This window comes from Ostrinia furnacalis, unplaced genomic scaffold, assembly GCF_004193835.3.
Source record: "Ostrinia furnacalis isolate ACB-3 unplaced genomic scaffold, ASM419383v2 OfSCF1914, whole genome shotgun sequence".
Taxonomy (NCBI): Eukaryota; Metazoa; Arthropoda; class Insecta; order Lepidoptera; family Crambidae; genus Ostrinia; species Ostrinia furnacalis.
The window spans coordinates 105,087-129,379 of record NW_021132153.1 but is presented as its reverse complement, the minus strand read 5'-3'; the positions used below and the strand labels follow the sequence as shown (position 1 = coordinate 129,379).

The 24,293-nt window shown below is 39.7% G+C and overlaps 1 protein-coding gene across 1 annotated transcript; it reads right to left on the bottom strand.

The window, feature by feature from the left end:
* Positions 1-1,164: 1,164 nt before the first annotated feature.
* LOC114354080 (cytoplasmic aconitate hydratase) lies at positions 1,165-23,879 on the bottom strand. The gene is made up of 12 exons (XM_028306332.1): positions 23,687-23,879; positions 20,640-20,735; positions 18,016-18,182; positions 12,271-12,416; positions 10,555-10,624; positions 10,404-10,466; positions 9,555-9,681; positions 8,489-8,619; positions 6,365-6,460; positions 5,055-5,130; positions 1,735-1,835; positions 1,165-1,319 (listed from the first exon to the last, which is right to left on the bottom strand). Exons 1-12 carry the CDS (start codon positions 23,688-23,690, stop codon positions 1,170-1,172), a joined length of 1,227 nt encoding a protein of 408 aa, XP_028162133.1. The 5' UTR covers positions 23,691-23,879; the 3' UTR covers positions 1,165-1,169.
* Positions 23,880-24,293: the final 414 nt, after the last annotated feature.

Here is a 24,293-nt window from a genome sequence, read left to right as displayed (position 1 = left end):
CAAAATCGTCTTTCAGTGGTAGCTTTCACATAGACATAGGTACAACGGTTTAGCATTCTATCGGATGTGTAGTGCTTTCCTCTGTTAGACTAAAAACTGAATATGAAGACTTTTTCAGCATTAAACTGATGAATAAATAATGTCTCTCAGTGGTAGCATTGACTTACCCAGTGGTCAGTTTAATATCTGACACTGGATAGGTGAAGCCTGCTACTGACAGATACCAATCTTAGCGAAATACTGACGTCTGACATCTTTTACAATGTTCATTGACTTTAAAGGTGATCTTTAATAAAATTGTGGTATTTTTTGGCACAAATAAAAGGTAACACTTTCTTTATTGTTGTTGTGTTTCTGTTTTTTGTATCAAATATTATCTAATTCATCTAAAGCCCGTTTTCACCATCAATCCCAAATTTTTAAGTGACCCATAAGAAAACCAAATTCCTGTGTTGTGTTACCATAGGGGTCACTTAAAAATTGACTGAATGGTAACACAACAGCAATTTTGTTTTCATGGGGGTCACTTAAAAATTAGGAATTGATGGTGAAAACGGGCATATGTCTCTCTGGGTTGTCTGGAAGAGACCGCTTCCTAAGGATAAGACGGCATAAATTGTTCCGTTTATATTTTTAATTTTTATTTGACAGTTTTATGTGTTTTAGTGTATCCATCTATGTAGGTACATATATTTGACTTTTTTCAGATTTCAAACGTCAGAACGTCTCATTGCAGTAGCATTCAGTCACCCAGTAGATATGTTGACATTCTGTCACTGGGTGTCTTGATGCATGCTCCAATAGACAATATTCATCACTCCAATAAGATTGCTGTTTGATTTTGAAGAAAATGAATCCGAAGTGACAGTGACAGTCATTTTGACATGTGTATTTTGCTGCAAATTTTTAGCCGACTTAAAAATAGAGGAGGTTCTTAATTCGATTGCATGTTTTTTATTTTTGTCACCGCAGAACTCCGTCGTTATTTTTATTGATTAATTCAACCTCAATTTTTCAACCTGTCCCCCCAAAATATGAGGTTGAATATTGTCTGCTCCTTCGAGCCGGATTTATTTTATTTTACTTTATATTTTAATTTTTAATTTATTTAAGTTATTTTTCATAATTCAACCTCATTTTTTCAACATGTTTCAACTAATTTATTTGGTCTATCGTATAACAATAAAACAAAAATCACTTACCTTATTAGTCAGGCATTCTTGGAAGTCCTTCTTCATGACCGACACGGAGACTCGATCCTGGGGCCTCTTGGGGCCGCTTACTGATGTCACAACAGTCTCCAAGTTCAGTTCTACCACCTGGAATTTATTTTTTTATTCTTTAAGAACTTTGATTCGAATTTAAACCTTATTATTTTTACGCCTTAACATTTTTATCATAAAGCTGTTATTTCGTCATCATCAGTAGGTAGGTCCGGAAAATCGAATCCGTTTTGTTTTAAGAATAAACTTGTCATTGTGACATTAAAACTGTCAATGCGTCGTCGTCAACTTACTCTGTTAAAAGTTATCCGACAACTAAGACAATTGAAAAGTAAGCCCTAAGCTATGCCTTAGGGGCTGATTCTTCAATCGTCAGATATTTTTTAACTGAAGAATTAATTTGTCATTTTGTCATATTTCCCATACTGAAACTGTCAATTTGCCACACTTATTCTTCAGATAAAAGTTAAAACTGACGATTGAAAAATCAGCCCTAAGGAAATAAAAATACCTCAGAGAAAATAGGGTCCTGCTCAGCGTTGTTATAATCCCTGAACTGTTTGGTAGCGCGCAGGTAAGCCTCTATGATTTGAATCTTTTCGTTGGCACGGTCTGAAAATGGAAAAATATTGGACTAATTTATTTGCACAGAAATAAATGAAATAATTTATTATCTGGGGGCACGGCAGTGCCCCCACCAAGTCGAGCAAAAAAGCGGCACGGCCGTACCATCCTTTTCTCGAAGCAATTCAGGCCATTTTCGACCGCCTGTAACTTCGTTGTGGATAAAACTAGAAGGCTGAATTTTCATTAGCTATGCAGGCATTGTAAAGACACGGTATATTTAAAATTTCATTCAATTTGAACCAGTAGTTTAAGAATTATAACGGGTCAAAGTTACTTAATTTTGTCACTCACTGACTGACTCACTGACTCACTGACTCACTCACTGACTCACCGATCATCAAAACTCTAAGGCACTTCTAGCAGACCTAGAAGCTTCAAATTTGGAATATAAGTAGTGTTTGGTGTATGAATCAAGGAAAAACTAAAATATTTGGGGGCACGGTAGTGCAACCGCCAAGTCGAGTAAAATTTTTCAATTTCGGTCCAGTTTTCTAGATACATAACTGCTGTCTACAAAATACAAAAAGAAATGAGATCCCATCAAAAACAATACTTGTCAAAAAAACCAAGTCTCGCAACTCAGTTGTTCTACGGTAAAAAGTTGTGAGATCCATGTAATACCAAGTCCAGGCCAGGAAATCTTTAACGTTTTACATAAATATATTGACTTGGCCATCGCATGAAAACACGTGTAAATTAAATTATTTAGTGCGATGGCCAAGTCAATAATTTATGTAAAACGTTAAAGATTTCCTGGCCTGGACTTGGTATTGGCTCTGTGCACGATTACAGCGCCAACTAGCGTCCACAAATTTGTGGGCTCTGTCACATTGACATTTATTTTATTTTATTTTATTAAGGAAAACAAACAGTTGTACAATAAGAATTACAATTAAAACCTTATGTAAACATTTAAGTAATTATACAACCAACACCGTTATCCACAAGAGGACTGTGGGTCTAGAATGCGCGCCGCGAAACGATGCAACCGCGCGATTTTATCGATTTAACGTGATAAGTCCATACATTTCGTGATAAGTCCATTTAGGTCGTATATTTGTGAAAAAATATCGAAATGAAAAAATAACAAATATTTTCGACTAATAAATTGTTGCGATACCACGATTTGGGTGGAAAAAAGGTTTTGAAATCATTTTGGTCATTCAAGTCAAATGAGGTAAGTCCAAAAAGTGTGTTTAATTTTGATTGTGTCAGGGTTTGTTTACTTCATTTATAGTTGTAGTTTTACAGTAAAACAAAAAGAAAAAGCTACTTTAACGGTTTCATTATATAACAGTAAATATATTTAAATGTTCCTGTATCGCTAGTAATAAATTAAATATCGTTTTCAGATGGAAATCAGTATTGTTTTGAAGACCGGGTTTGTGAGTGTTACAATATCAAATTCCAACTACAAACCGTATTTAAAGGAAAGTTGTTGGTATTGGCTGGACAAGTTCGAGATGTAGAAGAATTAAGAACAAAACAAGGGCAGAGTTCAATAATTCACGCCCTCATCATAAGGCAAACATCTGTGCACAACAACTACTGTGACCCATTTTTGTACTACCACGTTGTATAGTCTAGTTATTTCCAAATTGTAAACGGCTATTAAACCAGCCCTATCGAAATACAGTCTACTCTTTTATTCAAGTTCCCAGTAGGACCCTTTTCATGCGATTAATTAATGATATTAAAATGTATTAAGTAGAATCGCTTTGCCATTGACAGATACGTCTGATGACAGAGCTTACATTATTTCTACTTTTGACCACCATGAGCGCTGCGATAGATTATGTTACCCCCACCTAGTACTTCGCACCCAGCGAATAAGCTGCCTACGGTTTGATAAACAATAATGTTTATGAAAACAAATGATTGCCAGAGCCAGTGGAAGTAATACAATGTAAACTCTTTATTTATTTATTTTATTTTATTTGTTTAACAATGTTTCAACAGCATTTAATAAAATGTGCAGGAAGATACAACTTGAACATAAGACACTCAAGGGACTGAGCATTTTTTGACGTTATAGAGAGTTGTCGTTGTATAACGTAACATGGTTAATCAGATAGAAACATGGTAAACCAACGAGGTCAAGGAATTGTGACGTTATAAAGAATTTTACGTTAAAATCGAGTGACGTTATANAAAAGAAAAAGCTACTTTAACGGTTTCATTATATAACAGTAAATATATTTAAATGTTCCTGTATCGCTAGTAATAAATTAAATATCGTTTTCAGATGGAAATCAGTATTGTTTTGAAGACCGGGTTTGTGAGTGTTACAATATCAAATTCCAACTACAAACCGTATTTAAAGGAAAGTTGTTGGTATTGGCTGGACAAGTTCGAGATGTAGAAGAATTAAGAACAAAACAAGGGCAGAGTTCAATAATTCACGCCCTCATCATAAGGCAAACATCTGTGCACAACAACTACTGTGACCCATTTTTGTACTACCACGTTGTATAGTCTAGTTATTTCCAAATTGTAAACGGCTATTAAACCAGCCCTATCGAAATACAGTCTACTCTTTTATTCAAGTTCCCAGTAGGACCCTTTTCATGCGATTAATTAATGATATTAAAATGTATTAAGTAGAATCGCTTTGCCATTGACAGATACGTCTGATGACAGAGCTTACATTATTTCTACTTTTGACCACCATGAGCGCTGCGATAGATTATGTTACCCCCACCTAGTACTTCGCACCCAGCGAATTACATGGATCTCACAACTTTTTACCGTAGAACAACTGAGTTGCGAGACTTGGTTTTTTTGACAAGTATTGTTTTTGATGGGATACACCTTGTTAGCCACAAGCTCTGTCAACGTGATAATGATGATGAAATTATCATCATCATTTCAGCCACAGGACGTCCACTGCAGAACATAGGCCTCCCCAATGACTTCCACATCGCCCGGTTGCATCCAGCGCCTTCCTGCCACCTTTATGAGGTCGTCGGTCCACCTTGTGGGAGATCGTCGGTCCACCTTGTGGGAGGTCGTCGGTCCACCTTGTGGGAGGTCGTCGGTCCACCTTGTGGGAGATCGTCGGTCCACCTTGTTTGGAGGTCGTCGGTCCACCTTGTTTGGAGGTCGTCGGTCCACCTTGTGGGAGGTCGTCGGTCCACCTTGTGGAAGGTCGTCGGTACACCTTGTGGGTGCACGTCCTTAAAATGAATGAAATAAATCACTCACTAGTCTGCGCCAAATACTGCAGCGACCGGTCATCCACCGGGAAGTAAGCCACAGTGGCCCCAAATTCCGGGCACATGTTAGCCACAGTGGCTCGGTCAGCGATGCTCAGGGCTGACACTCCGGGCCCGAAGAATTCCACGAACTTGCCCACCACGCCGAGAGAGCGGAGGTGCTGGAATGAACGAGTGAACGATGAATGAGCGAACGAATGAAGATAAAATAAACACAGCTTAAAAATAAAGATAATAAAACAGGTCCAATCAGTCAGTGAATCCGACAGTCATTTGTTTCTACAGTCAATTATCTCTTAAGTCATTTTTTTCTACATTCAGATGTTTCTACAGTCAGTTGTTTTTACAGTCATCTGTTTCTAGTTTTTTTTTTTCTACAGTCAATCATTTCTTAAGTCATTTGTTTCTACAGTCAGTTGTTTCTACCGTCATTTGTTTCTACAGTCAATTGTTTCTACAGACAATTGATTCTTAAGTTTTTTTTTCTACAGTCCGTTGTTTCTACAGTCAGTTGTTTCCATAGTCAATTGTTTCCATAGTCAATTGTTTCTAAGGACATATTTTTCTACAGTCAGTTGTTTCTACAGTCAATTGTTTCTACAGTCATTTGTTTCTACCGTCATTTGTTTCTACAGTCATTTGTTTCTACAGTCAATTGTTTCTACAGTCAGTTGTTTCTACAGTAAATTGTTTCTACAGTCCCTTGTTTCTACAGTTGTCTCTACAGTCAGTTGTTTCGTCAGTTGATTTATCAATCAATTGCTACACCAGTCAGTCAGTTGGCCCCAAAGTCGGGGCACATGTTAGCCACAGTGGCTCGGTCAGCGATGCTCAGAGCTGACACTCCGGGCCCGAAGAATTCCACGAACTTGCCCACCACGCCGAGAGAGCGGAGGTGCTGGAATGAACGAGTGAACGATGAATGAACGAACGAATGAAGAAAAGATATACACAGCTTAAAAATAAAGATAATAAAACAGGTCCAATCAGTCAGTGGATCCGTCAGTCATTTGTTTCTACAGTCAATTATTTCTGAAGTAATTTTTTTTGTAGTCATTTTTTTCTACGTTCAAATGTTTCTCAAGTCATTTGTTTCTACAGTCAATTGTTTCTACAGTCAGTTGTTTCTACAGTCAGTTATTTCTACAGTCAGTTGTTTCTACCGTCATTTGTTTCTACAGTAAATTGTTTCTACAGTCCGTTGTTTCTACAGTTGTCTCTACAGTCAGTTGTTTCGTCAGTTGATTTATCAATCAATTGCTACACCAGTCAGTCAGTTGGCCCCAACTCGGGGCACATGTTAGCCACAGTGGCTCGGTCAGCGATACTCAGGGCTGACACTCCGGGCCCGAAGAATTCCACGAACTTGCCCACCACGCCGAGAGAGCGGAGGTGCTGGAATGAACGAGTGAACGATGAATGAGCGAACGAATGACGATAAAATATACACAGCTTAAAAATAAAGATAAAAAAACAGGTCCCCTGAAGCTATTTCATAAGTCACAGTCAGTGGATCCGTCAGGCATTTTTTTCTACAGTCAATCATTTCTTAAGTTATTTGTTTCTACAGTCAGTTGTTTCTACCGTCATTTGTTTCTACAGTCAGTTGTTTCCACAGTCAATTGTTTCTAAGGACATAATTTTCTACAGTCAATTGTTTCTACAGTCAGTTGTTTTTACAGTCATCTGCTTCTACAGTCAGTTGTTTCGTCAGTTGATTTATCAATCAATTGCTACACCAGTCAGTCAGTCCCCAAACTCGGGGCACATGTTAGCCACAGTGGCTCGGTCAGCGATACTCAGGACTGACACTCCGGGCCCGAAGAATTCCACGAACTTGCCCACCACGCCGAGAGAGCGGAGGTGCTGGAATGAACGAGTGAACGATGAATGAGCGAACAAATGTTGTATGAAATATACACAGCTTAAAAATAAAGATAATAAAGCAGGTCCAATCAGTCAGTCATTTGTTTCTACAGTCAATTATTTCTTAAGTCCTTTTTTTTCTAGACATTTTTTCTACATTTAAATGTTTCTAAAGTCATTTGTTTCTACAGTCAATTGTTTCTACAGTCAGTTGTTTCTACCGTCATTTGTTTCTACAGTCAGTTGTTTCTACAGTTGTCTCTACAGTCAGTTCTCCCTGAATTTGGCACACAAATGTTAGCCACGGTGGCTCGGTCGGCTATGCTGAGTTCTGATACGAAGATGCTGGAATTAAGGATTAATTTTTCATTCGTGATACTTCAGTTTAACGCCCGTATTCACAAACATTACTATGAGGTCTCACAGTGCGCGTGGACGCACAGGGTGACACACGAACCAATCACAGAGCTCTATTCAACGTTGTGCGTTCGATTTGCTGCTTCACTTAAGCAAGCATCGTTTGTGACTAACAAACGCCCGTAGCGTTAGTCCCTAAGTTAGTAAAGCAACCCAGTAGCCGAGTCGTGAGATATTTTATTATAAGTCAGTTCAACTAGTCAGTTGTTTCTATAGTCAGTAGTTTTTACAATCAGTTTCTACATTCAGTTGTTTCCATAGTTAGTTGATCTATCAGTTAGTGGTTACATAAGTCCGTCAGTCAGTTGGCCTCAAACTCGGGGCACATGTTAGCCACCGTGACTCGGTCGGCTATGCTGATATCTGTTACGTCGAAGATGCTGGATTTGATGAATAATTTTTCATTCAGTCTTTCTGTCAGGTAAATGGTTAAAAATTTTAGGTGCTACAACAAAGAAACTATTTGAAAAATAACTAGTGCGCGATGTATGATGGGGTAATATATCTATTTTATTGCGAGTTTTGCGATGTAGTCTGGTTATCCTAGATTTAAAATAATAATCATATTTTTTTACAAATAGACAAACTTCAAGAATATACAATGAGGGAAGATTGAGTAACTGCAGTTTAGGAAATAATTGCCTGCAACTAACCATTTGACTGACGCCGAAGATGGCTCTGATGCATTTTTTTTGAGCACGAAATATGGGTAATAAATTAACATTTGCCGTATTTCCTCAATGGATTATTCCGTAGCGTAAGTTAGAAGCCACATATCCATAGTAGGCAATAAGAGCAGCTTTCTTAGACACAGATCTTGCAATTTTTTTAAAAGGAAAAACAAATTTACTAATCTGTCAGTCGTTTTGCAGTCAGTGATACGAGTATCAGTTGATGCTACAATCAGTAGCAGCAAAAGTAATTTCAGTCATAGCAATATCGACGATAGCCGAATGGTGAAAGGTTTCAAACTGACCCACTTGAAATACAAGGAAATCAGGTTCGAACCCGCCACAGCTGGACCATTGTGGTAGACCCACTCGTAACACAAGCATATTTAATTGAGCTTAGTACGAGGGGTTATCTCGATTATTAGTGATTGGTATTTACAATATTGCTAATGTTCTTCAATGCACGTACCTTAGTGATGGTCAGCACCAGATCAGTAGAAGTAGCCAGCGGACTCAGTTCGCCCACGAGTTTGTATCCGACCACTTTGGGGAGTAACATGCTGATGGCCTGGCCAAGCATAACGGCTTCGGCTTCGATGCCTGGCGGGGACAAGTGGATTTTAACTGTTTGTTCTCAACCAGTAAGAGTAGGCGCACACCGTTGATTTTTCGTCGGCCGATAGTTTAGTCGGGCAGTTGATCAGTATGGGAGTGCGCACACTACGCCGATTCGATTTGGCCGATTCTTCGTACAATTTAAAATCGGGCACAACTATCGGCTAACTAAAAATCAACGGTGTGCGCCTACTCTTAATGTGTAAGCTGTTGGAAAGATAATTAAACAGGTGTTCTAACGAGTAACAATGTGAGTTAAGAATTTGGATATTCTTCCTGTTGTTTTTTTTACATTTGCACAGTAAAATCAGTTTAGGCGCTATTGGTCCAATTCGCTATTGGTCCAATTTTTTCTGCAATAGTATTAAAAGTTGAATAACCTCCTTATTTTTTTCATTTTGGATATCCTTTTATTTTGGACCAATTACGAATTGGACCAATAGCAAATTGGACCAATCGCGAATTGGACTAATCGCGAATTTGTAAATTTTTCACTTATTGTGAATTGGACCAATCGAGTAAAATCAATCCTTTTCAACCGACTTCAAAAAAGGAGGAGGTTCTCAATTCGACCCGTATGTTTTTTTTTCTATGTTTGTTACGCGATAACTCCGCCAATTATGAACCGATTTGAACAAATCTTTTTTCGGCGTATAGGTAATACCTCAAGGGTGGTCCCATTTAAATTTAATAATAGAAAAAACAACCCCCAAGGGTGGAAAATTGGTAATGAACTTTTTTATACGCAATATTTTTAATTTTTAGTTTTTTTTTGTGTTCACGCATTTGAAGTCGGTTTTATTTTTTTTTAAAGTTAATTATTGTATAATCATTTACCAAGGGGTCGCATTGTAAGGGCATCTTTTTATTTTTTCTCTGACTATGGTTTTATATTGATGGCAGTTTCATAAAGTACTTACCGCCCACTCCCCAGCCCACCACTCCAAGCCCGTTGATCATGGTGGTGTGACTGTCAGTACCGACCACCGAATCCGGGTGCAACACGTCACCAGTGAACACCACGCGAGCCAGGTATTCTAAGTTCACCTGTAAATTATAATAAAAAATCAAAACGAAGTTTTTTTTTTCATCCACAACAAAAAAAATCAAAAATATTTATTCAGTTTAGACCACAAGTGGCACTTATGAACGTCAAAATGTAAATAATAAAAAAAGAAAAGGTAGCCCTTATGGGGCACTTTACATGTCTCCTTATCTTTTGGGCCCTACCAGCGCTTCGAGACAAACATATGGCAAGTGCTGAGAAGAAACGCCGGAACAAACTCAGTCACCACTTATTGCCGGGAATTATCTAACGGTAAGAATAGTCAAATTTAAGTACATCAAATATGTGCAGACTGAACTGACCACGCATCCTTGTCGTCAATATAGTCTCGAACCTTGTAGTACACAACGAGGAAGCTCTTGGCCTGTATCTCACCTGATGGTAAGTGATGATCAGGCCGAAGGTGGAAGCGAGCTTCACTCGGAATCCTCAATTCATTCGGAATTTACTATCAATCTATCAATACTGTATTATTATTTCAGATTTTTGCCACTTGACGTTTCAGAATCATTTAACTATATCAAAAATAAAAATTCACTGTATTCTTCGTAATTATATTGCTGTCGCGACTGTGCGACGGGCGCCCGCAGTGAGTGTGCGAGCGCGACAGCAACATAATTACGCGCGAGCGATAAGGATGGGTAGCTTGGGGTTATTGGACAAAATTCTACGTGCTCGCAGACCAGACTATAGTAAACGTTACCTGATGGACGATACCAGATCCTGGAGGCACTATCAACATGTTATCGAAGGCTTGGGCACCCCACTGAAAACAGTAACATTATTTTATTAATATTTTTGCGTTTTTCGAAGAATCTGCATTACAAAATTATTAAAATATTGCTTAAAATTACCTTCAAAAACTGGAACCTTTCCTTGTTTCTCTCAAACTCTAGCTCTTGATTTTTGTTCAAAGCGTCAGGTCTGAAATTAATAAAGTTTTGACAGTACAGAATCATTGAATTCTTGCACTTCCAAACATACAAATACAACACTAACGATTATTGTTACGATTTTTTTACAAATACGTAGACTTTTAAAAATCATTTTTACACGTCCAAGTATTAACCCTACCACTGCTTCGGGACAATAAATGGACCAGTGCTGAGAGGAAGCAGCGCAAGAAACTGACACTATTCTGAGAATTCAGAAAAGTAATGGGTCAAAAAATCTAATCGCACTCTAGGCACCACAAAAGAAAGACCAAAATGTAGTTCATGGTTAGCCCAACATATTATTTAATGAGGATCATTTCGATTTTTAGCTGTGAATGCAGATTTATAGGGCTAAGAAATCCTTAATACACAGTGAAAAAATTTTTGTTCTACGACAAAAATTGACGAAGTTATGGCCAAATTACTAAAAAAGTTCACTGACCGCCCGGCGCGGGGACGATGACGTCATTATATCCGATCCGAACGCTGCCGGCGTACTGCGTGGATAGAAAATATTTTTTTCTAGCCAAATTATCAGTTTTAGAGAAAAACTTGTAATGACATTTATTCATCAGAATAAAGTAAGCTATCGATAGGTAATTTTTAAAAATGGAAATTGTGAAAAATAACGCAAAAAATCCATACGCTCATACGATTCAATGGAACGCAGAGACGCGATTGGGGTCTCCGCGGTGGTATATTTGGCGATTTATTCAAATAAAGTGTACATAAGTGTTGTTAGAGTCATATCTTCTTCCAAGTAAAATATAAAAATGTATAAGTATTAATTTATTTACTTCTAACAATAAGTATAGCTGAGGCAGATACACTCTGCCTAGGCTACAAGACATTGCTATGAAGATCATTTCGATGTACACGCAATACCTATGATGATGTCGGTTATGTTCCCCCCAAGGCCAGAAGCTGGGTAAGGCTTGCCCCTCCCCCCAGGCTATAAGCTGGGTATGACTTATCCCCCCCCCCAGGCCAGAAACTGGGTATTAGCATCATATTAAGTATAATTATGTTCAATACAAACAATCATTAAGTTACACTCACCCCAACCGCGTCTCCGCATTGCATCGAATCCTATGAAAATGTGGTTTTTGGACATAGCAATACTTATTTTTCACAATTTTTATTTTTAAAAATTACTGGTCGATAGGTTACTTTATTTTGAAGAATAAATGTTATTAAAAGTTTTTTTCTAAAACTGATAGTTTAGCCGGAAAAAAATATTTTCCATCCTATTAGTACGCCGGCTGCGCTCGATTCGGATATAATGACGTCACGCGGCCTTGCGTACGTTGACTTTTAGCGGCAAAAACGGGCTATGTTTATTACTTAATATCTTCGTAAGTAATGGTCCGATTTGGATAATTCAAAAAGATATATCTTTCTTATGTCTTAAAGATTAACGTAGATACTAGTTTTATTGAATTTTCTACAACAGTACTGATCCTCATTGTGGAAACTTGATTAGTATGTGAGTTATTTTACTGCACCTAATTTAAATTACGTTGTAACTGTGTTTCCCAAATATTAAATAAATGAATGGTCCTTCGAGCCGGATAATGAAAGAAAATTAATAAATGTGAAAACCTAACTATAAATATCAGTAGACTGACGACTTACGATCTTACGAAGTCGACTTGCACCGAGTGGTCAATCACCAGGTCAGCTGGGCAGATGGGATTGATCTTCTGAGGGTCACCGCCTAGTTGCTTGACGGCGTCACGCATGGCTGCGAAGTCTACCACCGCTGGGACGCCTGTGAGGTCCTGGGGAAGAATAATATCCATCAATCAATAATAATCCAGCTTGCACTAAGCGTTTCGACGATTCTTTTATAATGCGAACAGTTAGGGACTGGAATTCGTTGCCCGCTGCCGTCTTTCTGAACACTATAATCTGGGCCTTTTCAAGGCGAGAGTGAATAGGCACTAACAGTAGTAGGGAATTTAGTGCAAGAACCCCTCCACTTTGGTATAGAAGGCTCATTTTTGCAACAGTGGTTCTTTGGGTGCTCCTGAGTGGATTTCCGTCGGTAGACATCGGGAGCCCCCCCTGTGGTAGCAGGGGGAGGGGGGGCAAGTTTCCTTCCACCGCGCTTCACTTTAAGGCCCATATCTTCAAAACTATGGGTATTAGGGCAAGTGTGGTATCATTTTCGGATAATTAAAGGATGGCGAATTCATTTCCAGAACAAATTTTTTGCCTTTTCATACAAAAAACTAGAAATATTGAGTAAAATTCACAAAAATCAAAAAGTATTTTTTTAAATTAACGTCGTTTACTTTTAAACCACTGGAGATAATCTAATTAAAAAAATATGACCTGAAAGCTACATTTATCAGGATTATAAAAATATAACATTGTATGGTACTTTTTTCGCAAAAAGTAGGTGAAAAAAATTTTTTCTTCAGGACACAGCGGGCGAATTTTATAGCGCATCGGAAAAAAATATTTATTTTATACATGAATTCATACTATTTGGTTCATAAGCAAGCAAGGATTATTATTTTAGAATTTATTTAGAGTTGCTGGCACATCAATCTACCATAATTTGTATTTTTTCGTCAATTGATTTTGAGCTCTATGTGTGAGACATAAGGTTGAAAATAGCTTAAATACTTTTTAATATTGAAAATATCATAAGAAGAAAGCACTAAATAAAGAACTTTAATTTGTCTAAACGTTTTATTGATTATTATTATTTTAATCAACACTTTTATTTCTACATACTGTGATTTAACGGAAAGGTAAGTGTGAGGAAAATGAGGTTTCACAATCATAGTACGGGAGATATTTTTAGCACAAAGGTTACGGCTGTGACATTTTTAGTTGTTTTTTTCAGACAGCACCAGCTTCTGCATTACTTCTTGCACTTACATCTCACCATTTCCAGGCAAGCCTCGGCAGCTACGGGCAAACCGGTCCATGTAGGCTCCATCTTGCTATCGGCTCTGGTCCACCTCCAACCAGTCGGGTAAAGGGAAGACTGAGTCGGTTGCTTGCAACTAATCCTATACGCGAACCCCTTGGATTGATCTAATAAGTAAGTGGATCGCCCCGGGTGCCAAGCATTAGAGGGTGACACATGTCGCACAGATTAGCACTCACTGGCGCATCTGCATAGCAAGTCTGCGATCTATGTCATTGTCTTTCAATCTTGGAATCGGTAGGTAACCCCAAAATCGTGGGGGTTACCAGGGTGTGCCGTAGGACTTACGCCGCCACTGCAAAGATGGCATTGGGAACGGGAGTCTACTGTAAACACTTCGAACATGGTAAACGCTTAAGGAGGTGTGCTACAGTGTTTCAAGCTGAATTCTACGCTATAATATGTGTGCACTAAAGAACAGGGGTGTAAAAAACGCAATATTTACATCCTGATCCACAGCCAGGCAGCACTCAAACAAAAAGCCATCGCCTCAGTGAAGGTTGAGTCTAGAATTATTCTAGATGCAATCGTAAAGATGAACAAACTCGGAAGGCATGAAAGTGTCCCTGATGTGGGATACCTGGACATAGGTACACGGATCAAATGCAATGGAAGAGCCGACAGTCTAGCGAAACTAGGGACAGAGGCGATACCTATTGGGTCAGAACTGATACTTACCTTTATCTAACGGCATACCTCATGGCCATAATATGGCCATATCCAAGAAGCACAGTGCTGAATGGGAAAGCTCCAACGATATAAGATAAGCATCTCCAAATCATTCCTAAAGGGAAACACAGGGTCATGGAGAAAACTCATTCAGCGGAAATAAAAGGTACCTAAGCCCAAGCAATTACTGGTACGCAAACTGGGCATTATGGAACGAACCACAAGTCCCACAAAATGGGCCTGACAACAGAAGTCACAGCCGTTACCTTTGTGCTAAAAATATCTCCCGTACTATGATTGTGAAACCTCATTTTCCTCACACTTACCTTTCCGTTAAATCACAGTATGTAGAAATAAAAGTGTTAATTAAAATAATAATAATCAATAAAACGTTTAGACAAATTATAGTTCTTTATTTAGTGCTTTCTTCTTATGATATTTTCAATATTAAAAAGTATTTAAGCTATTTTCAACCTCATGTCTCACACATAGAGTTCAAAATCAATTGACGAAAAAATACAAATTATGGTAAATTTATGTGCTAGCAATTCTAAATAAATTCTAAAATAATAATCCTTGCTTGCTTATGAACCAAATAGTATGAATTCATGAATAAAATAAATATTTTTTTCCGATGCGCTATAAAATTCGCCCGCTGTGTCCTGAAGAAAAATTTTTTTTCACCTACTTTTTGCGAAAAAAGTACCATACAATGTTATATTTTTATAATCCTGATAAATATAGCTTTCAGGTCATATTTTTTTTATTAGATTATCTTCAGTGGTTTAAAAGTAAACGACGTTTATTTAAAAAAATACTTTTTGGTTTTTGTGAATTTTACTCCATATTTCTAATTTTTTGCGTGAAAAGGCAAAAAATTTGTTCTGGAAATGAATTCGCCATCCTTTAATTATCCGAAAATGATACCAGACTTGCCCTAATACCCTAAGTTTTGAAGATATGGGCCTTAAAGTGAAGCGCGGCGGAAGGAAACTTGCCCCCCCTCCCCCTGCTACCACAGGGGGGGCTCCCGATGTCTACCGACGGAAATCTACTCAGGAGCACCCAAAGAACCACTGTTGCAAAAATGAGCCTTCTATACCAAAGTGGAGGGGTCTCCATACAAATCATTGCACTAAATTCCCTACTACAGGGCAGATATGTACAATCCTAGGACTGCATCTTACTTAACACCAGGTGCGATTGCGATCAAATACCTGCCTTGTCCTGCATAAAAAAAAAATAGGTGCGGTTTTGTTCCCCAGTCGATGAAGCACATGATGTCGTGCCCTGAGTGCCCAAGCAACTGCACGCAGGAAGATTTAATGAAGGCTACTGACAACACCACTCTTGTGGCGGAGTTTTGGGCTGACACTGTTTATGTTTGTTGTCGATACGACAAGAAGTAGATATCCATCTTCATCACCCTCATCATCATCAGATCACTTAGTCTCTCTGCAGGAGGATGGTATCTTTTTGATGCAGAACAAGGCAGGTATTTGACCGCAATCGCACCTGGTGTTAACTGAGATGCAGTCTAGGATGGTACATTATTTGCCCTGTAAAGTGATAGTCATCATCAGCAGCATAATCATCATCATCGTCAGCAGCAGGTCATTTACTAGTAGTACACAGCAAAAGGACAATATCTGTCGTTCGTTCGTTTCAGTCAAATGATATCCACTGCTGGACAAAGGCCTCCCCCAAGGATTTTCATAACAATCGATCCTGCGCCCGCGACCTTCATCAGATCGTCGGTACACCTAGTGGAGGGCGTGCCCACACAACGTCTTCCAGGCCGTACTTAGTTGCCATACGAGAACTTTTCATCAATTTTTCTATTATTGAAAGGTATTCAAAAATACAGTCAGCGTCAAATAATCACATCCAAAGTAACCAAACAGTTCGCAACACGAACTTTGTTACAATTAGAATAATATTGTGTTGTCAACTTCTTGGCCACTTTGGGTGTCACGGACTATTTGACGCTGACTGTACCAAATAAAAAATTGGTCATAGCCTCGTAATATCCATTCTTGGGACAATATTTTTACACGTTTTCACACCAGCCTTGGGAAATACAAACGTGTTTTAAGAAAAACAATCAAATTGTATGGTAATTCATTATGAAACGTAACATGTAAGTCTGGCGGATACGTTGTGTTAATACGTTTAAATTCATACAAAAATCATAATATATATTATAAAAAGCAAAGATTGTTATTTTTGTGGTTTATCCGTAAACGAACTAAAAGTCGCTGACATAGCCCGACGGATTAGCAAGCTGAAGTGGCAATGGGCAGGGCACATAGTACGCAGAACTGACGGCCGATGGGGCAGCAAGGTTCTGGAGGCCATGTACTGGAAAACGTAAGACGTCCACCCAACCACAAAGTGGACCGATGACCACATAAATAATTAGAAAAGGGACCATTTACACGATGAACATGAAATTAAGTCTTTTTTATGTATTACAAAAACAATACATCATCATTTCAGCCATAGGAAGGCCTCTGCTGAACATAGGCCTCCTCTAATAATTTCCACAATGGCCGGTTGGGGGCGGCCTGCATCCAGCGCCTTCCTGCTACCTTTATGAGGTCGTCGGTCCACCTTGTGGGTGGACGTCCTACGTTACGCTTTCCAGAACTTTGCTGCCCCATCGGCCGTCAGTTCTGCGTGCTATGTGCCCCGCCCGTTGCCACTTCAACTTGCTAATCCATCGGGCTATGTCAGCGACTTTAGTTCATTAACGGTTTACAAAAAACAATTACAAAAACATTTGTAAGTATGGAATAGACACACCCACTGAACTAAACGGAAAGTGATGTCGTCACTACATAGACTGCAAGGTCATGTATGAATAATTAATTAGTTTTTTAATAAGTATACTTTTTCTATTGTTTTCTTTGTATAGTGATACGAAAAATTGGATATTCAATCGAGGTGATTAATGTAGGCACTGTTTCTGAGCTGTCAAAACAGAAATTCTCTATAAATTGTACTAAAATACCCACTTTTGACATCAACGGGACTATTCCCACCTCTCTTTCCCACCGCTACAACTCTTGTGTAGCCAGGATCTACAGCTTGATCGCCAATAACCCAACCAGTAAAAATCATTGGGGGAGGCCTATGTTCAGCAGTGGACGTCCTATGGCTGAAATGATGATGATGAATTACCAGTACGAGACCTCCATTCCTAAACCCTTCTTGGTCCTTCAAGCCGGATAATGACTCATAAAAAATCATAAAACTCATTTTATTTTTGCATGTAGGCTTTAAAAAGCACTCACACGTCCCAGTATTAACCCTACCACTGCTTCGGGACAATAAATGGGCCAGTGCTGAGAAGAAGCAGCGCAAGAAACTCAGTCACAATTGTCAGCCTCTTTTTCAAGGGTTTGACTTACTTTGACTTATGGTCCTATGTCCCCTAGATGGGGCAGAGGGCGTCCACAACAGTCCACAAGGGTTTACAGTCTTTAAAATATACTTACAATTGCAGTGGGCGGGGCGCATAGCTCGTAGAGCTGATGTCCGCTGGGGCAGAAAAGTTCACGAGTAGCGACCACGAGTCGGAAGATGTAGTGTGGGCAGGCCTCCCACTAGGTGAACCGACGATCTGGTGAAGGTCACGGGAGGTGCCTGGATGCAAGCGGCGTAGGACCGGTCTTTGTGGAAAACCTTGGGGGAGGCCTTTGTCCAGCTGTGGACGTCTTTCGGCTGTAACGAACGAACGAGCGAAAATATATAGCTTTACTCACCTGTAGAATGACTCTGGCAGGCTTGAAGGCGATTTCCACTCCCCCCTCCACGGCTTGATTCTGCTCCCATTCCAGAACGTTCTGCACATCCTTCTGGAGAACTTGGAAGTTGTCGCAGTTCCTCACACAGGATTCTAGCAGGACTCGGACGCTGAATGGCAGCCGTTCTGGAAAAAGAAAAATAAGAGTAAGGCATTTGTGCCACCGCCAACGAAAAAGGAAATAACTGTCGGTTATTTTTATCAATAACGCTATTAAAATATCTGCTATAGGACCCCCGATGCAAAAAGAAGGGTGTATGTCTCTACCTGTGGCACCGTAACTCTTAAACCAGTGAATCGATTTGGATGCGGTATTTTTTATATTTTAAGTTACCTCTGTAAGTATTGCAAGAATGCAAAGTAACACCGTGTATTCAATAGCAAGTTTGCTACATTGAGTTATAATATTACTTCAATTGTTTAGTAGCGATTTTTGTTAGATATATTTCATAAAAAAGTTCTAGCTATTTTCTTTAGACATGTTTAAAAAAATCGGTTCAGCCTTTTCAATATCATCAACTCTTATTTTAGCTGCCGTAGGAATCTAAGACACAAAATTAGTATTTTGGAAGCAGATTTCTAGTGGTGTTTCTTTAAATCCACATGGTGGTGGTGTCATAAAAGATTTCAAGATCTTTCAAGAGAAGGTTTCAAGATCATCCGCCCTTTTGTTGCGGTAGATTTTTTATGTTATGAATTTTGCCACTGTCTGCTGTAGAACTTGGCTGGACACTTGGCTGTCTAGATGTTGTGTAGAGTCGACAGTTAGTCGCTTTTTTAAGTCAATTAAAAATGTAAAATGAATTCACTTTATCTACTGTATAATATTTGTCATATAATGAAATGAGAACAGACGCGTTGGTGTTTCCTTATCTCTGACGAGTCGAGTTTATTGCTTCAAATCAAAGATAACATCAAGATCATGTGATGATACCTATACTATTAAATACATCATCATCATTATCATTTAGAATCCCCGCAAACTACAGACTTACCGGCTTCTAATTTGTATGAGAAATCGGCCAATTGGCCATCAGTCGCTGGCCGAGGCCGAAGGTGGAAGCGAGCTTTACCCGGAATCCTCAACCACGGAGGAACTGGCTATCTTACCTCTAACTGCCGGAGCACAACAATGCTGTTAACATTGTTGTTATGGCGACAGACTTAGGTAAGATGGTGGTAGCTAGCCAGGCGGACTTAGAACAAGCCCTACCACCAACCAAACCGAACAGAAAAATCTGCCCCCACTTGGAATCGAACCCGGGACCTCTGCGTCTGAAGCAGGTGGTCTTACCACTAGACCACAGAGGCGGTCAAAACATCATTTGCTTGAGGCAATTCTTACAAGCTACACACGGCGTCAAATAAATCGCACCTCCCGCGACAAGTACTTTCAAACGTATGCATCCCCATTTCCCACCAATATTGGCACCATTTAAAAGCCTAGTTCTAAACTTCATTTCATTAAAGGAAAGGTTTTTACCCCAAAAATGTGTAATTAGAAGGATCTAGTGATAGTATAATATAAGATTTTAAACTTTCGCGTTCCATTACAGTCTGCTTGTGACCACGGCTGCAGCATCGCAGCCGAAACGTCAAGCCGTGAGTACATAATGTAACTCATTAATAAACGTCGCGTTAAGACCCGTGTCTTACTAATCTAGTGATAGTAACGTTACCAGTGATGGTGCCCATCTATCTTCGTTCGTTCGTTCGTTCGTTTCAGCCAAATGACGTCCACTGCTGGACAAAGGCCTCCCCCAAGGTTTTCCACAATGAACGGTCCTGCGCTGCCCGCATCCAGGCTCTTCCCGCGACCTTTACCAGATCGTCGGTCCACGCTACGTCTTCCAGCCCGTGGTCGCCACTCGAGAACTTTCCTGCCCCAACGGCCATCGTCTCTACGAGCTATGTGCCCCGCCCACTGCCACTTGATTTTAGCAATTCTGCGAGCTATCTATATAGGCTTAATTTGTTTTTTCTTAAAGCGATATGCAGTTAGCGATGGCTGTGCGGAGCGATCCGCACTGACAGTCCGCGTGACACTAAAACCAGCCTTACGCTTAAGTGGTGCGGCACCATGATTGTGTTAGAAGAAAATCTTTAAAGTTACTGTCGCGGGAGGTGCGATTTCTTTGACGCCGAGTGTATTTTATACAGCGCATTCCAATGACTAGAGTCATAAATGAATGACAATTGATATTAAATTAAGAGGTTCCTTGGTGCGTGTCGCAGTTCAAATCTATTTATACTACTACTAGCTGTGCCCGCGACTTCGTACGCGTGGATCCCGTTTTACCACCTTAGGGGTGGAGTTTCGTAAAATCCTTTCTTAGGGGATGCTTACGTAATAACATCTACCTGCATGCCTTTCAGCCCGATCCGTAGAGTGCACTGGACGGATAGGACGTTGATAGATCACTATGTCAGTCAGTCAGTCACCTTTGAGTTATATTTTAGAGATATTTTATAGTTTGTCAGTTTGTAAGGATGGATGGATGTTTATTACGAGGTCGTGGGTTCGAGTCCCGCCTTAGGCAGTTCGATTTTTTCAAGTTGTTTATTTAAAATTTAGGTACTTACCATATTTGGTCCCGAAGGACGATAGGTCGAAGTATTTAAAGGTTTTCCCGTTGATGTCGATGGTCTTCAACAGGTTCCCGTAAGGGTTGTTGGCGGCTGGAACAACATACATTTATTTATTAATACATACATTACTTGTAATAATATAAATTACTTAAGCTTCAGCCAAACCAACGCGTGCAGATCGCGTCGGCGATGGCGATCACTGCGCGTGCTTAAGCCAATGACAGCCTGTCATTGACAGGACGTGCGATGCGACCAATGACAGGACCCGCGTCCTGTCATTGATTCGCTTTGGTTTGGCTGAAGCTTAAGTAAGTGAGCGGGAAAGTGAGTCAGGAAATACTTTGCTTATTCTCAGACCGCGGGGACAGTCAGGACTCAGGAGTTAGGCTAGGGTGTTTTTAAATTTAATATCGTGTGGATTCCTTGGATCCTTCATCACGGTCTACGGATATGGTCTACTATTCAACGCTATACGCGACGTACGAAACGTCCAGCGTCAAATGTTCCTATCGACGTCCATACGCCGACGTCACTATCTGAAGGAGACACAACAGTACATTTCTATAGTAAGCATTGTGGCACGGCCTACGGCGTTTATAGGACGATCATTAATATCATTATAGATCGCGTCATCCACTCGTACGCGCCCCAGCAATGTTTGGTCTCGGTCGCACGGGGTGCGGGGAGTTTGATCCGAGCAATCCGAGCGGCATTATTGTAGTGTGTGTGTGCACTCATAGATGATTTAGCGTGTACCGATAACACTCAAACATTAGCGGAAGAATGGAGGCGCGCGTCTTCGTGGATGAAACGATTGATCATAATCAAAATCACAGAAAATATATTCAATAAATAGAGCCCGAGGAAAGCATATAATCACTTGGATGACTATATTAAATAGATAGCAACAGGTATTGATAAACTATAGGTTATCTTTCACGATAGTGTAGCATTGAAATCTTATTCTGAGCTATCTACCTCGAAAAATACTTCTCAATATGTTATTTAAAGGTAAATAGGTATACAGAGATGCAGTGGGGTGACACGAGCTTATCTCGAGAAAACCTAAGTGGTCGCTTGACCGTTCGTTCGTTCGTTTCAGACAAATGACGTCCACTGCTGGACAAAGGCCTCCCCAAGAATCTCCACAACGACCGGTCCAGAACTTTTCTGTGTCAACGGCCATCTCTACGAGCTATGTGCCCCGCCCACTGCCACTTGATTTTAGCAATCCAAGGCTATATCGGACACTTTGGTTCTCCTGCAGATCTCCTCATTTCTGATGCGATCATTCGGAAAACTCCGAGCATAGCCCGCTCCACCTTTAGGTGACCTTGAGCCGTCTTATGAGGCCCATAGTAAGCGACCGTTTCAGATCCATATACCATCACTGGCAACACACTGTTCAAAGACTTTCGTCTCGAGACACTGCGGTATCGCGGGACCGCGCGGTATAGATCGTTTCATCTACGAAGACGCGCCCCACCATTCTTCCGCTAATGTTTGAGTGTTATCGGTACACGCTAAATCATCCATGAGTGCACACGCACACTACAATAATGACGCTCGGATTGCTCGGATTAAACTCCCCGCACTCCGCGCTTCCCTCGACCAAAAATTGGTGGGGCGCGTCTTCGTGGATGAAACGATCTATAACAAATTGATATCCATGGTGTCTCGCTTAGCTGGTAGGTTCTTGAAGGATTACAGAGAGCAGGAAGGTAGATCAGTGGCCTCAAATGAGCTATCGTATTTGCCACCAGTTGGCGCCACTGTGGAGTAAGGTCCTGTCACTCACTAGTGGCGTAGTGGTTAAGACAGTGCCGCCAACTGGTAAACACTGAAGAGGTACGAGGACTATCGTATTTTCACGAACCAGAATGGCGCCACTGAGGTCTGACGCTGACGTCACTGATGACACTGTCATTGATGACAGGACCTTATGCTATAGTGGCACCAAGACGCTGGTCTGTAAATCGTTCTATTCCACTATAAAAAGCCACAATAGCCGAACGGTGAAGGGGTCGGACTGGCCGACTCGTGATCCGAGGAACGCGGGTTCGGTCCCCGCCGCCGCTCGACTATTGCGGTGAGCCCACTCGTGACACAAGCATAATTTAGCTTAGTATGAGGGACAAACGGGACTATTAGTAATTTAATTTGACTAATAATCTAACTTTGATCAACTGAATTAGTGATCACCCAGGGTGATCATTTCATAGGCGACACTTTGGTATCCTTTGATCACCCAGGTGATCATAGGCGACACTTTGGTATCCTTTGATCACCCAGGTGATCATAGGTGACACTTTAATGTCCTTTGATCACCCATTGATAAGGTCACCTAGATGATCATAATGGATTCCAGTTGAATCATTATTTTAGTATCCTATGATCACCTATAAATAAATCACACCCAAAAATTATAGAACATTATTATTATTAGTCCTCAATTAGTACTCATTAATCCTAAACCCTTTCTACTTAGATTAATAAAGCCCTTTCTATCAAATCACTCTGAATAGACATTTATTAATCCATGAAATTAGTGTTGTACACATCTCGTTTCAGCCAAATGACGTCCACTGCTGGACACATATTTTATTTTAATATACAGTACAGACCTACCTACATACTAAGTACATGTTAAGTTTTGTGTTAAAATAATGCATCAAAGGCAAAAATACAAAACACTGGCTGGCTGATAAACTTTTGAGCTCTATTCTAAAAAAATAAATTTATTCATCAGTCATTGCCTAGTAGATAGGTACTTTACAGTGTCAATAGTTCAAAGCAGTAAACAGAGAATATTCAACAAGACCAAAGGTTAAACGGTACGACGAGAAACATAAAATAGGTAAACATTTTAAAGGTAATGGTTAGGCCATGTGTACTTAATTTATTAGAATATTATCGCTAGATTAGTAGTGTTGGATACTGTTAAATTGTGGTTGACAATGTAACAGTTAGTAAGAATCTAATTAGAAATTGATTGCGTACATAAAAATACCTGTTTTTGAATTTAGAATGTAAATACATACCCATGGTCACTGGAAATGCTGAAAAGTCACGTAGACACTAGCCGAAGCCGAAAAAGTTGAGTATTAGTGCTGGGTGATACGATTTCTCAAACACAATCGAGTAATCAAGGAAAATTAAATTAAAACAAATGACAGCCGACTGCGACACTACCGAACGCTGTCAGTCAGTGACAGTGAGTGAGGGAATGAACGAGCACGTATTTATTACCTAGCACGAGAATGAATGAGGTTGACCTCTGTTGACCTTTTTTTGATTCAATGATTAATGTATGAATGAACGAAAATAGTAAAACGTAAAATCTGTGTTGCCTGACACAAAATTCAATTGCATGCTTTTAATTTTTTTTTAATATAAATTTTGTTTCGATTTGGTATTTCATCTTTCTTCTTTAAAGGTTAACATGAGGTTAACTGAATTTACGGTAGACTGAATTTATCTTAAAAGCTTAATAAACCTTTATGCGTGCGTTGAAATATTTACCAAATGGATTTGCATTTCGATAAACCGTTGATAATGATGAGCCATTTTCGGGAAAATATGAGTAATGATCACGAATGATCATAAAAATGATCTTCGAGCTAAGGTGAGCTAGCTCACGCCTAAAGC